The sequence below is a fragment of the Rhamphochromis sp. 'chilingali' genome (genome assembly GCF_963969265.1).
Source record: "Rhamphochromis sp. 'chilingali' genome assembly, chromosome: 8".
NCBI lineage: Eukaryota > Metazoa > Chordata > Actinopteri > Cichliformes > Cichlidae > Rhamphochromis > Rhamphochromis sp. 'chilingali'.
In genome coordinates this window covers 11,283,477-11,298,645 of record NC_137935.1, presented here as the reverse complement: position 1 = coordinate 11,298,645, position 15,169 = coordinate 11,283,477, and the positions used below count along the sequence as shown (strand labels likewise).

Here is a 15,169-nt window from a genome sequence, read left to right as displayed (position 1 = left end):
TGTTTTTAGTATTTGGGGTACCACTTGGGAACCTGGGAGGTGCATCCACAGATGGATAAAACTGCAGCCGTCACATTCTGATTGCACCCCAAGTCCAAAAAACACATGAGTCGGTTCTTGAGACTGGCTGGTTACTACCCTGGTTCATGCCAGGCTTTGCAGACCTGACCAGCTCCTTGACTGATCTCACCCGTAACAGTGCCCCATATCTGATCCGATAGACAGAGCAGTGCCAGGCGGTGTTGTGGGGAACCCCTCCTCTACATGCGCCGACCGACACCTCGCACAGAGGGCTGTTTTGTCCCAGCAGGTAAGGGGGGGTCGACCGACCAATTCCGCATGAAAATAATAAGAGCAGGAGGCCAGTGGAGAAAGATGAAGATGATGAAGAAACTTTTATTTATTTGTCACTTGCAGTTGCCTGCAAGAAAGAGTGCCTGGCCATCCGGTGGGCAGCCGATTCTCTTCATTATTACCTCCTGATTCTAGACAGAATGTGCTGATGTTTTGTCACCTTTGTTGTGCATTTTACATCTTACAACTTGATAGTGTTCATCCAGCTGTTCTACTATGCTAAGCCTACTAGAAAGGTGTAACTTCATGCTACTGTCCATATGGCTACAGCTAGTTTATTTTGTGTTTTGCACTTTTCTGTTAAGTGCTTTAAGTGGTGCACACTCGAGGTGGTCCAAAATGTACTGATACCAGAAGGCATTCCTCACCCATGTCTAATTAGTCAACTGCGCTTCCCATATGGTGTGCTGGAGAAAGTTAGTATATATGCTCTCCAACAATTCATGGACTGCTGCTGAATATTCAATTTTCAATGGTCAGGTCCAAGCACTTTATTCTTTCATTTGTTTTGATAAACAGCCTTAATATTGGATGTTGCCATAAATAAACAACTGAATTTAACTTTTCTATTACAACAGCACTTGAATTTGCTATCCTCAGTCAAATGTGCCTTTTCTCTTTTGGAGGACAAGGGTGCCTTCAATGTGGCAATGTGTAAATGGCATTGTACTATCCAATCAAATACGTAAATGAGGCATATTGTCCCTGCCGGTAGACCTGCCTTTTGTGTTCCTGTATAGTTTTTTGTGTTTTCTTCTCCTCCCCTCCCTTCCCTGTGTCTCTGTTTTGATGTGGGACGTTTAGGACCAGGACGTTTGGGCACCGAGTGCTGTTCACCCTGGAAGTGCTCCCGCGCTGGAGATTGCCCCATCTGATGCCCATCAGCCACTGCCACGTGTAGCTGATTAGAGTCTTCAGGGGCGTCCCTTTTTATACTCGTTAGTATGGCCATGGCTGGCTTTTTGTAAACATCTTTTTTGTAACGATGTTTTTGATTTGTTTTCACTAAGAGTCGGGAGCGGAGTGTTTCACGGGAGAGGAGCCAAAGCTGGGCATTGGAGTTTATTGTTACCATGATACATGCCACGCACACTTGCACTGTGAGTGATTCAGGAGGCATCACCTTGGGAGCCCCAGTGCATTGCATCCAGCACATTGTTTATTTATTGTTGTTTCATTTTCATTCATTTTCACTGTTCATAAACACACTGTCTTTTGAAGAGTTCAGCATTTGGGTCCTCTGCATACCTCAGACGTTACACATACGTTACACAGACGCACACACCTGCCTATACATACAAACGTGGACACAGACAGCAGAACAGTGCAGCAAAAACACATAATAATAATTGAGTGGCCACTTTCATGAGTAAATCCTATAAGGCTTACATGATTTACTCATGAAAGTGGCCACTTTCTCATTACTTTCATATATTGTTTTAGTAAGTATCCAAAACATACAAGTTTCATTTATATAATTTTTCAAGGGATCTTATATCTGTTTTCAGGGGATATAAGATCTGGGGGTGGGGGGTCTGCTTTAGCTGGTACAATGACCTCTAACCTCTAAAGGTTGGTAGAAACAAGAAAGAAACTGTGTGTTTTTAAGAGCACAACAGGCATCCATCTCAGTTACTATAAAAAACATTCACGTGAACCAGTTGAATGTAAAAGAAGCACAGAAAATTTCATTGGCATTAAACTTTGTCCAGAAGATGGAAATTATGCTGCCTTTCTAGACTATGGAGAAAAGCGTTAGGTGCAAAAAATGAAATCTTTTTTGGCAGCCACTCTTCACGTGTACTATAGGTGGCTGCTTCCTGTCATTCTGCATTTCTGCATTTGGAATATATGTACACTGTGCCAACTGTGTTGAACTTTGCAGAACATGCAAATCCTCACTGAGCAGCACCTTTGTGCTGTGCTTTGCTCAAGGCAGCAGGAAATTGTTTTTGTGTGGTGGAAGCAGTAGAAAACAATGGACTTCAATGGACAGTTATTTAAGACAAAAAGAAGAAGAAGAAAGAAATGGGAAAAGAGTAGAACGAAATGCAAGCACTGTTGATCTCATAGTTATATTTACGTATACTGGTTCAATTATATTTTTTCAACAGTGGTTCCTATAACAGCTTTCTTATCGCATTCTATTAAATGCAGAAATAGTCGAAAGCAATTGTGATTTTTTTTTTACTGTGGTAAATACTGTTCCTAAAAATACAGTTTTTTAAAGAAATTATTATTAGTATTATTAGTAGTATAGTTATCACTAATAATAGTAACAATTTATTTTATTGTTAAATATCAGAACAGTTATAAAATACATTTAGAATTCATATTTTTGTTGCAGTGATTCTTATCAGTGAATTACAATCAGTACCAAATATGTTTTTAAAAATATTAATTATTCCATCATCCGTTCATGATAGTAATACAATTAAAGTTGTATTTGTTGCTATATATTGTGCATCTATGTTGATTGAATTCTGAGGAAGTTAACCATGTCATATCAGAGAAAAAAACAATTTTGGTCAAATTGAGCACATACCCTAAAATAAGTGAATAAATTATAATAAAAAAAATAATAAACACTTGACAATTATTTTCATTTAATTTTCTGGGGGGGGGGAGGGGGGGTTAATGCATAACAATATAGCATCATAGAGCATGGAAAGCAAGTTGCACAATTACTAATAAATTGAAATTCATCATTATTTACATGAAATTTTTCTTGCATATTGAAGCAGTTTCCCTGTATAGATTTAGAATTTAGTATTTATATTTCTGATGTAACTCAAATTATGTTTATTTTGAACAGGATGAAGTAGGCATAAGACTTTTCAGTACAAGAAAAATGTTTTCATCCCTGAGGCCATAGATCAGAGGACTCAGGCACCTTGGAGCAATATTAAACACGATGTAGTTAAAATATCGGACATTTCGAAATAAACTAAAATCTATCTGAAGTAGTGCAATTTCTATGAATGGGCACCACAGCTGAATGAGACAGAGCAGCAACTGGAAAGCATGAAGGATCACTGTTTTAAGCCCCTTATGTGTCAACTTCTTTTTATCTCCTGATGCAGCTTTGGCCACTTTCATTATTTGAACATATGAGTATGCAATAGTGGTGCCCATAATCAAGAAGTAAAATTGATACACAGCTGATCGAACATGATCCTGCCATCTGTAAATAGTAAATGTCTCTCCACTACATATCATGGATTGCTTGTAGAACTTAAGTGAGGCGGAAGCAAAGAACATGGACAGAATAATTATACAAGGGCCAGAGCTGAGAACATGAATGATCAGGATACAGTACATAGTGCTGCGTGTGGAGCAGAGCTGTCCATGACGCAGGGGCATACAAATGGCCACATAGCGCTCCAGAGTCATTGCTGTCAGAGTAACTGGTGTGACAATGAAGTAAAGAAGTACAACAACAGAGATAGTTATACACAACCACACTTGTATTGTAAATTCAAATTGGCTCAATACAAGTAAAACATCTGACACCAATAACAAAACACTGTCTGACAGCAGTGTTACAAAAAATAAGGTGTAACGTGTAGATGTGTGAAAGGATTCCTTTTTAATAAAGATCACAATGAGCAACATGTTGATGCAAAGAAAAATTATTACCAGGATCTGTACAATAATGACCCGGTCATAGACTGGTCGCTGCAAAAAAACATCATTCACTGAGTTGTTACCTGCCATAGAGAACAAAAATATGTACTTCTAAGAGTTCATTAAAGTTTTGTCAATAAATATAAGATTTTCTTTTTAATAAAAATCAAAAATCAAATCCAGTGAAGAAACCGCCCATTCTGTTCCAGAGCCAAATGTCTTCTGCTGCGTTCCCTGCAATTTTCTGAGAAATGACTGTGCATCATGAAATTGAAGCTTACAGCAACTAAGAATAACAATTACACATGACACTTCCTTCTACTGTGTTGTCATCTTCCCTTAACACCCATTCTCCTCAATATAGATGCTTTTAAATATGTAATTGATGGTATACTCAGGAGACTTTGCAGTAAAGTCAACATAACAGAACTGTAAAAGAACTGTAAAGTTGGTGTTTGGCGACAAGGTAATCAATTCTGTCAATCAATAAGACAACACCCCTCTATTTTAGGTTTATGTCTTAAAAACTCCTAAACTGATGTGACTTTGACATGTACTATTTCTGTTTGTGAGGTATTCAGTTAAATGAAAACTGTCCTTTTGTTTTTTCCTCAGCATTTTCTCTTTTAATGTATTTACTATAAAGAAGGAAGTTTAAATTTCAAGAAAATTTCTTGTATTTCATTTTTTTCCCTTTTATTATTTTAAAATGTATAGACAGAAGTTAGTAACACATGACATGAAAAACATCAGTTATTTATATCCTAAAACTGACCACATACAGATTGGCCAGTTGGTAGGTTTAAATATAAGTGGCTACCTCAGATCATCAGTAATCCACCCAGCAGAGACTTCATGGTCCCACTGCACACACTGTTTGTACGGTATGTGACTGTCTGTACTCAAGTAAACTACTCCAACACATGCATTTGTGACTAACATGGGTTAAAAAAAAAGTCATTTAAGACACCTTTGGCATAAAGACGGGTAGGTAGATCGGGGTCATTGACCCAGTATTTCAAGTTTCTGTTTTGGACACTTGCAAGACTTGTACTTTCATCCAAAATAAATGGTAAATGGCCTGTATTTGTATAGTGCTTTACTAGTCCCTAAGGACCCCAAAGAGCTTTACACATCCAGTCATCCACCCATTCACACACACATTCACACACTGGTGATGGCAAGCTACATTGTAGTCACAGCCACCCTGGGGCGCACTGACTGAGGTGAGGCTGCCAGACACTGGCGCCACCGGGTCTTCTGTTCTGGTTCTGCTCATTGTGAATGTTACTGCATTGATTTCTTAACTGAAGATAAAAACATTGAGAGTTAATTCTGTAACTGAAAACGGAAGTGATAAATAGTTATATGGTAAAATAATAAATGAAATTATTATTTTAGATGTGCATTATTTATTCAACTGGAATATGACTATATAATTACAAAAAACTTAGTTTTATCATTGTGCATATTTTGCTTAAATGGCATAGATACACTACACTAAAGGATATAAACCAAAAAATTACAAGATCGCAATCGTTTGTAGATATTTGTAAATTGTCCCTTACAAAAAGGGGTGGGTACCGGTATCCGGTGCCATTATGGCAACCGGTAGTAACCAGAACGAAAAAAGCAGCGCACATTTCGGTGCTTTATTTCGGTGCTTTTTTTTCCCCTGAGATGTCATACACTTTGGATTCCAGCCAATCATTTTACCTTTGCAAGCGTAGTAGGCGGGCCCAGGTACATACGTTCTTTTAGAGCAGAGCTACAGATTAAAAATGCCCAAGGCGAAGCAGTCAAAAGTTTGGCTGTACTTCACAGCAAAAGATGCAAACTTAGCAGCCTGCAACAAGTGCTTTAAGGTGATACTGTGCAAAGGAGGTAACACCTCGAATCTGATGAAAAACACCTGCCGATGCATAGCGTTTTTTTTTTTAAAAGCCGAGAAATGCGCCGTATTTGATCACTTGCTGCGAGACCTCACACCGTGCACATCTACTGCAGATGTGGTGCCTGTTATCGGACCCGGAGTTAGCAACATCCCCCAAGAACCCGAAGAGGAGAGTCCTGGCCTGTTGCCCTGCCAGTGTAGCAGAAGTGATGACTGATGATGATGGCAGCAGCAGCTGTTCTTCTCTGGGCGAGTAGCTTAATGTTGTTCGTGTGTAATTTACGTTGAGTAGGCTAACCACGTTATTACATTAATGCATGTAAGGTGAACAAGCAAACACTGTCGTAGTTACATGCAGCTCTCTTCTTGTTTGATGGCAGGTACTCCCTTCACCCTGGCCAAAAAAGCTAAAATGACCAAAGAAAAAGTGGGAAACAGCTAAACATGAGAGGTTTTTGGACAAAGTTTGTGTTTTCCCATTGTTTAAGCACTGCTTCCAGCCCAGAGTGATACCATATATACAGTGTTGGGAAGGTTACTTTTAAAATATATTCCATTACAGATTACAGAATACATGTCCCAAAATGTATTCTGTAACGTATTCCGTTATGTTACTCAATGACAGTAACGTATTCTGAATACTTTGGATTACTTAATATATTATCATCTTTTTTACAACTACGTGAATATACTATTGCTGTGATTTATTACTGTTACTGAAGGTCCGAACCGTAGTAAAGGGACCTCTGGCTAATACGTCGGGTTCTGTGTAGGGCTGTAGCCGAAAAATAGCTTTACTTTGTTGTGTGGAGAGGCGTTGAAAGGCTGTTCCAACGGAACTTATTGTTTCGGAGGAAAACACGAACACAGCGTACAGTCGAGTCTTAATAGCTTACTTACAACTGGGCTCGTCAGGCACTCTTCTTGGCTGCAGTGGTTATTATTATATTTACATGCTTCCAGCTCCCGTTTCTGCTCGATGACAGCTCGTACTTTTCCACTCCCCTTTTTCTCCCTCCTCGTGCTCACAGACACATAACGTGTATGGCAGTCCATTCTCCCTGCAGCACGGACTACAATGCCCATGATGCTACATTCTTTAGAGCAGTAGCATTCTGTTAGCATTCAGCTTAGCACAACAACAACAACAACAAAAAGACGCTCTCTCACCCAGGAAACACACAGAGAGAGAGCGTCACCCTGTAATCATGGCAACCGTAACGCTGCCGCCTGGAACAACAGAACATAGCTGTCAAACAAAACCCAAACAGTCCTGACCCGCCACAATATGAAACAGGAAAGTACCGCCGTGTAATCCATTTATTTCAACAAAGTAACTGTATTCTAAATACCACATTTTTAAATGGTAACTGTAACGGAATACAGTTACTCATATTTTGTATTTTAAATACGTAACAGCGGTACATGTATTCCGTTACTCCCCAACACTGCATATATGCCCTATAGCTGCAGAAAAGGCTAACGTTGTTATCTTTTTACAAAAAAACAGCTAAACATGAGAGGTTTTTGGACAAAGTGTGTGTTCTTCATTCTTTAAGCACCGGTTCGAGCACCGTTTAAGCACTGGCAGAGTTTCAAAAGTACCAGTTTGGTACTGGTATCGGATAAAACCTAAACAATACCCATCCCTACTTACAAATAGTTTCTGATTTAAAAGTCAGATGCAAAAGGGTTTCCTCTTTTTACAATATAAAAAGAGGAAACGGGCATGATCTTTTGGCCAGGATCTTTTTTTACGTCAGCCAGCTCGGTTCCCATCAGGCGCCGTTCTGTGGAAGTGGCCCCCACAATGGGAGTAAATACCTGGCTGGAACATTCTGTCAGGTTGGAGGGCAAGAAAAAGACCCAAAACACAGGGCTTCCTGGTTAGCAACAGCAAATTTATTTATGCTTGGACACATCTTTTGTAAATACAATATTCAGTTTCACTGTTATGCTGATGACACCCAGCTTTATCTGTCTACTAAACCTATTTTTGCTTTCCCTCTGTCCTCTCTCACCCTCTGTTTAGCTGAACATCATGGTTCAATAGTACTAAACTCAATAGTAACAAATCAGAGCTTCTCCAGGTAAATTAGCAGATGTTGGTTCTCTGAGAAAGGCAATCTCCAAACTGTATTATGTGCTTCTTCAGGCAAGGAAGCATATTAAATGGGAAGGGTATAACAAACAAAAGCTGAGAGAGGATTTGTAATTTTCATTGGTACTCAGCAAGTTCAATATCTTGGAGAGACCACTGCTGGAAGAACATTATTAGATTTTTCAAAACCCCTCATCAAACTAGATATAAAAATGGGACAGTGGAATGCTGGAGAAGATGTGTATCACAAGTGGCACATCATTACCATATCTTTTGGGATTGCCCTAACTTAAAAAATTACTGGCTGGCGATTCATAAAACTCTGTGTGAGGTCTTAAATATAAAATTTGATATTAATTTTGTAAATTTGTACTTGGAACTGGTTGCTGGTTCGGTCCGGGGAGGGAACACATAGCTCTTACAAGCACTATTAGCGGCCAGCTAAAAATTAATAACCAGAAAGTGGCAAAATCCAACTCCGCCAACACTTGAGGATTGGTTTCATGTGATTTTTGAGATATTTAAAATGGAAAAATCGACATTCTCCATAAAAATTTGAAAAGACCAATTCTACAAAATATGGAATAAATGGACTTGCTTGTCCCCCCTCCACCCTGAATTTAGATAATACCAGCCCTGAATTGGTGTATCTCCCATGCACTGTACAATGTCAGGTCAACCCTCTACTTCACAATATGTATTAATTGTACTTTATGTAAATAAGTTAAACATGCTGCACTTTGTATACACTGTCAAGCCACCGAGTTCACTTTTTGTTATTTGAATGAAAAACAAAAGGACTAAGAAAAAATTCTTTTTTTTTGACTAAATAATATCAATGCCCTTTATTGTAACATGTTCTTTTTCAATAAAAATATAATTTAAAAAAGAAGGGGCTTTTTATTATTATTATTATTATTATTATTATTATTATTATTAGTAGTAGTAGTAGTAGTAGTAGTAGTAGTAGTAGTAGTAGTAGTGGTAGTAGTAGTAGTACAGTGAGCAAAGAACAGTGAAGTTTCAAAAATGTGATCCCTTCCATGGCAACTCCCGACTCTGTTCAGTGTTCTTGATCTGTGGTGTGTGAGGTGAAATCCAAAACACAATATTTACAGCTGTGCACTGCTCCTGCCAGCCCTCTCCTTCCCAGGTTCCTCACAAAACAAGACACGACGATTAGTTAAATTTTTTTCTTAGGCAAGGGATAAAGACAGACTCACCCTGGAGCTGGGGCTGTACTCATTATGTCACCCAATGAGCCAGCATTGACGAAGTTCAGCCTCTCTGTCAAGTAGTAGGCTAGATGATGAAGATCATCAGCAGAGGCCGGTGAATCTTGATTGGCTTTAGCGCAGAACCTCCAAAGGCCTGGTATGACTCATACACTGGCACACAGACCACACACACACATACCCACATAAAAGGAAGCAGGGGAGCGGGAGAGAACATAACAAAATGGCAGGTCAACCAGAAAGAACTGATGGACCATTACAAAACCCTTATTCTGAAAGTTCAGAAAAAGTGGTTGAATGTTGAATGTAACCAACTGCCATAGTTACTGCCAGAGAAAAAAACTATATCCTGTTGATTTAGATTTTTATAAACTCCTACCCTGATAAGTCTGTGAAAAATAAATGTGCTGATTTTTTTTCCCTACGTATTGCATCTTTTAGGTATTTATTGCACAAAATTAGTAAAAGTTTGTCTTCTATGTTTCAGATCCTAATTCTTTTTTTTCTAATTATTCTGTTATATTGGGACAAATATGTAATAAAAATCATGCCTCATGCCACGGCATTCCAGTGGATTTGTTGCATTAGCCAAGTAAAACTCAAGATCGCAACCCTGAAATGTTGACATGATGTGACGGGACACCTGCAGTGTTTAGTCCATTTAAATTGAAAACTGGTTCATTTTTCCCATTGCTTAAAGATGCTGGGAAATGATCTTCCAGGCAACTCAATATAACCCCATGGCAGGGCATATGGGATATGACAAAACTGTGGAGCAAAGAATGGCACAATTTTATTGGCCTGGCCTCTGCGCAGATATGTGTCGATGGTCCACATTCAGCCGCATTGTCAACTGGTTAACCAGCCAGCCATTCCAAAAGCTCCTTTGTGTGAGTTACCATTAATTGATGTCCCATTTGGCCACATATACATGGACCTCATCGGTCCATTTCACCAGAGTGCACATGGATATAACTTTTTATTAGCTCTGGTGGATTAGCAATGCTATACCCTGAAGCAGTGCTGTTGCGCTTCATTTCTGCAAAGGTTGTGGCGCAGGCTCTGTTTCATGCCATCTTCCAAGTTGGCATCCCAAAAGAGATACTGACTGACAAGGCCACATTGTTCATGTCTTGCAAACTGTATGAATGTACAGCTGTATTAATTATTGGTGCAACGGTTAAATCTAAAAGAAAAGTGTCTGGACTTCTTTAAGTTCCTTGAAGACGTTTCACACCTCATCTGAGCAGCTTCTTCAGTTCTTCAGAACTAAGAACACAGCAGACATCTCAGTGATTACAAACATTTACGTGACTCAGTTGCATGTGGAAGACCCACAGAAACTTTTGATGGCTTTAGACAAGAGGTTGTCTGTAACTGATTAAAAAAAGATTAGAAGATGGAAAAGTATGCTGCCTTTGTTTTGTAAGGCAATGAGTATTAGTGATGGTAAATTTGATTCTTTTTACTGAATCGAGTGTTAATGAGTCACTCACCAAAGTGAATCGGGTTTTTTGAGTCATTTGATTCACTGAGTCAGTTGACCAGAGAGTGCAAAAATTTTACATTTTCACTCAAACTTAATTTGTTTCCCTTTTCATGTAAATCCCACTGCTAAGATGAATGATTAAAAAAACAACAACAGCAACTATTTTATAGAGAAAAAAGAGCAAAAACATTTCTAAAATTAAGCAATTTCCTATCAAAATTGCTTAATAAACATTTATTTTGTTTATTTATATTTCATTAGTATTTTCCTTAAGTGTGTCAAATATATATTTTCTCATCTTTTTTTTTTTTTTTTTTTTTTTTTTTTTCTTTTTGGCCTGTCCCGTTTGGCTCTTTTGCCCTCAGAATTGTTGTCTAAAGGCAAAGAAAGATGCCCAACGGATTTACTTTACCAAACTGACCATCCCAGCCTTGCTGTAATGGTCCATTTGATTCACCTTTTATTGTTTATTTTATTTTCACTTACTGAATACGGGACAGACTTGACTGGGGGAAAGAAGGGGAGAAAGAAAGAGGGAAAGAGAAACAGCTGAGAAGAGGGACGGGGGAGAAGGGCAAAAGACAAAAACCAACAGAACGGGCAGAGAAAAAAAAATGCATATATCAATCACCTGGATCACCTGCTGAGAAAGAAAAAAGAAAGCAAGCAGAAGAGAACAAGAGTAATAGAATAAACAACATCACAATGATATATGGGAATATGACAGTAAATACTAAATGTTAAACATTATTGTGCAGCACATAAGATCAACAGAACACAGTGTGCTTTGAGGTAGGAGCCAAAAAGGGTGTAGTTTGTGGGTGTGATCACCCGTGTGTACACCTGTGAGCATGGACGCGCTTGTTTTTTGTTTTTTTAAAAGGTTCCTTCATGTAATAATCTGCTAGAGGGTGTGGGGGGGGCCACAGCCCCGTCCTCCAGGGCTTGAAGCAGGTGTGGAGGAGATCAAAACTCCAGACATCCAGAGGCCCCCAGAACACAAGAGACCAAGGAAGACCAACAGAGGGGCAGCTGCGCCACTGTCCCGGAAAGAGCTGAGGAGAGTCCCAGATGAGGGCTCACTCAGCAGCCGCGGAGCAGAAGCCAGGGGGAGTTGCAGTGACGCGCCCGTGAGCTCCGCCGGCAGCCAGCTGCGCCTGAGTGACCGAGCCGGGGGCACCCCACCTCCGAAGTGGCCCGAGCGAGCCCCAGGCTCCAGGGCCCGATAAGCGGCCGCCAATATATTTTCTCATCTAAATGTCCACTGCGCTGTGAGCCAGGGGGCAGTAATGCGCCTTAACATTGGTTGCCAACCAAGAAGAAGAAGAAGAAGCTGTGAGCCGGGGGGGGGGGGGGGGGGGGGGGGGGGTGAGTGAGTGATTCGTTAGCTCGCTCGATGATTCAACACAGGAGGGGAGGGGGTTAGTGAGTCCTGAGTGATTCGTTCGCTCACTCTATGATTCAGCACAGGAGGGAGGGGGTGAGTGAGTGAGTGATTCGTTCGCTCTATGATTCAGCACAGGAGGGAGGGGGTGAGCGAGTCCTGAGTTTTTTTTTTTGTTTTTTTTTTTTAAATACTTTAATTAAATTTATGCACATATTACAATCTCTCGTTGGGAGACAACATTTGTGCAACAACATCTTGAAAAGGTTGAATAAGAAATCAAACGAAAAAAAACAAAACAAACAAAAAAAACAAAACAAAACAAAACAAAACAAAAAAAAAACACATATATACATATACATAAATATATGAAGGCCATTTTTATGACATATAACAGTTTCCTTTCTGCGAACACTTTAACATACATGTGGCTTACTTAGTACACCAAAAACACAATCATTAAAAGGATAGAGATTGAGTCCCATTGTCGCATATTAAAGCAGCCTCTTTACATGAATCCCTCAGTAATTCTAAAGATGACAAAAAAGATTTTAATTCAATTTTCAATACAGTTAGGGAAGGTCTTTTACTTTGCCATTTGCATTTGTGTATGTGGTATTTGCCCATAATTATCACCACCTTGTGTAGCATGGACAGTTCCTTAGATGGATCACCATTATTATATAAAACTTGTGTTAGAGTCAGTGGGGTCATCCCATCTATTCTTATACTCAACCAGTCTACTAGATCTTGCCAAAAGTCAGTTGTTACTGAGCAGGAAAAAAACAAATGATCAATACTTTCCACATTTTGTGAACAAAATCCACATGGCTCTACCTCAAACCCAAACCTTTTTTTAAGCATTTCAGCTGCTGGGTAATATCCATTAATTATTTTAAATTGCATTTCTTTGACTTTGGGGGGGATAGGCCATTTTAAAAAGTGCGTATATTTGTTCGTTATTTTAACATTACTCCCTTTTAGTTTTGTGTTACTGTTAAAGTCGTGAAATAATTTGTTTTTAAATATCTTGTTCATGGTTTTATTATTACAGTTTTTATCCGTCAAAGGAATCTGGTTTAGATGTAAAGAAGGTAGACTAATTTGTGCCTTAGAGTAATACAAATAACCTTGAATCAAACTCAACAGAGGTAAGGGGATTGCCTTACAAACCTTGTCATATTCTCTAAGGGAACACTGAATGTTAAACTTCGCATTAAAAACACCCACTGAGAGAAACTGACCCCTTTCATCAAGTAAGTCTGTTATAAAGATTATGTTTTTTTCAAACCACTCTTTAATAAACAATGACTTCTTATTAATTGTAATTGTTCTGTTATTCCACAAGGTGGAGCAATGTGGTGAAAAGTTATGGGCAAACACCATCTTCCAATAAGACAAGACCTGCTTATGATATTCTGACAGTTTCACAGGCAACTTCAATATATCAAAATCACATTTCAGGAGAAAATCCAACCCTCCCACCTTTTTGAAAATATTTTTTGGGATATGGAACCATATGGAGTCAGGTTTCAAGAGGAAGGCTTTTATCCAGTTTATTTTAAATACTCCAACCATTGATTGAAAATCAATTGACTTTATACCACCTTTAGCGTAATCTTTGACAAGTTGTGATTTTTTAATGTAATGTGTTTTATTGCGCCAAATGAATTGATAGATTATAGAGTTAATCTTTTTAATGCTTTTCGGGGTAATGTATAGTGAGTATGCTGGATAAACCATCTTTGAGACGCCCTCTGATTTGGATAATAGATTGCGTCCAAAAATTGTAATATCTCTCGTCAACCAATGATTTAGTGTTTTGGACATGCCATCAATTTTGTCTTTTAGGTTTTTTGATTCTCTAGTGTTGATGTCTTTGTCTAAATAGATGCCTAGATACTTAACTTCATTTTTCACTGGAATCGTCCTCATGCTATTTTCCAAACAATCATAAAGTGGCAAAAGTTCACACTTCTTTAGGTTCAGACACAAGCCTGAAGCTTTAGAAAAAATTGAAATGACATTCAATGCTTTCTCGAGTATTGATTTATCCTTTAAAAATATTACTGTGTCATCTGCAAACTGACTTATTTTCAGTTCAATATCAAAAATGTTTATTCCTTCGATGTCTGAATGGTTCACAATGAGGTAAGCCATTAATTGAGTGCAAAGAATAAATAATTTTGGAGAAATTGGGCAACCCTGTCGAATTCCACAGAATATGTCTATCCTAGATGTTATGCCTGGATTGAGCGAAACATAACTATAAATTTGCTTGTAGAACAGTTTGATCACTTTGCAAAATTTGTTTCCAAATCCAAAAAGTTCTAAAGATCTAAATAAAAAATTATGGTCTATTGAATCAAATGCTTTAAAAAAGTCAATAAATAGTATTAAACTTTCTGAATTAATAAAGGATCGATAGTCAATCATATCTAATATTAATCTTATGTTATTATGAATCTGCCTTCCTTTAATAAACGCTGATTGGCACTCATCAATCAATTTGGTTAAGACGCTTTTAAGCCTATTTGCATATACTAAGGCTAATAATTTGTAGTCGTTACATAAAAGTGTTATGGGTCTCCAATTGTCTAGCATTTGTAAATCTTTGTTTGGTTTGGGTAATAAGGTTATTAATCCTGTTTTCATTGTTGGGGATAGTTCTTCATTTTTTAAACAATCCAAAAAGCCATTAAATAACAAATCTTTAATGTCTTGCCAAAAGGTTTTATAAAATTCAATCGTTAAACCATCAATTCCAGGCGATTTTCCATTTTTCATTTGTTTTAGAGCTGTATCTAATTCGGATATTTTCAAATCTTCTTCTAACCATGTTTTATCATCCTCTTCCAATTTTTTAACCTGATCTTTAATCATATCAAAAAAGATATCTGCATTTTCTTTTTCAGTTCTTGATTTATACAGATTACTATAGAACATGTTAATTTCCTCACTTATTTTGTTTGGTTCCTCAATTATAGTACCATCCTTACTCAATTTAGTTATTTTTTTCTTTGTTTGTCTACGCTTCTCTAGACTATAGAAATAAGATGAATTTTTTTCTCCATGTTCAATCCAC

At 38.2% G+C, this 15,169-nt stretch overlaps 1 protein-coding gene across 1 annotated transcript in view; it reads right to left on the bottom strand.

Moving 5' to 3' along the window:
• Window positions 1-3,156: 3,156 nt before the first annotated feature.
• LOC308401058 (odorant receptor 131-2-like) overlaps window positions 3,157-15,169 on the bottom strand; it is a gene marked incomplete at both ends in the record, with an annotated part of 31,259 nt that continues 19,246 nt past the window's right edge. Inside the window, one exon of the mRNA XM_080889118.1 lies at window positions 3,157-3,735. Within this exon, the coding sequence (XP_080745244.1) occupies window positions 3,157-3,735 (579 nt within the window). The remainder of the gene's footprint in view (window positions 3,736-15,169) is intronic.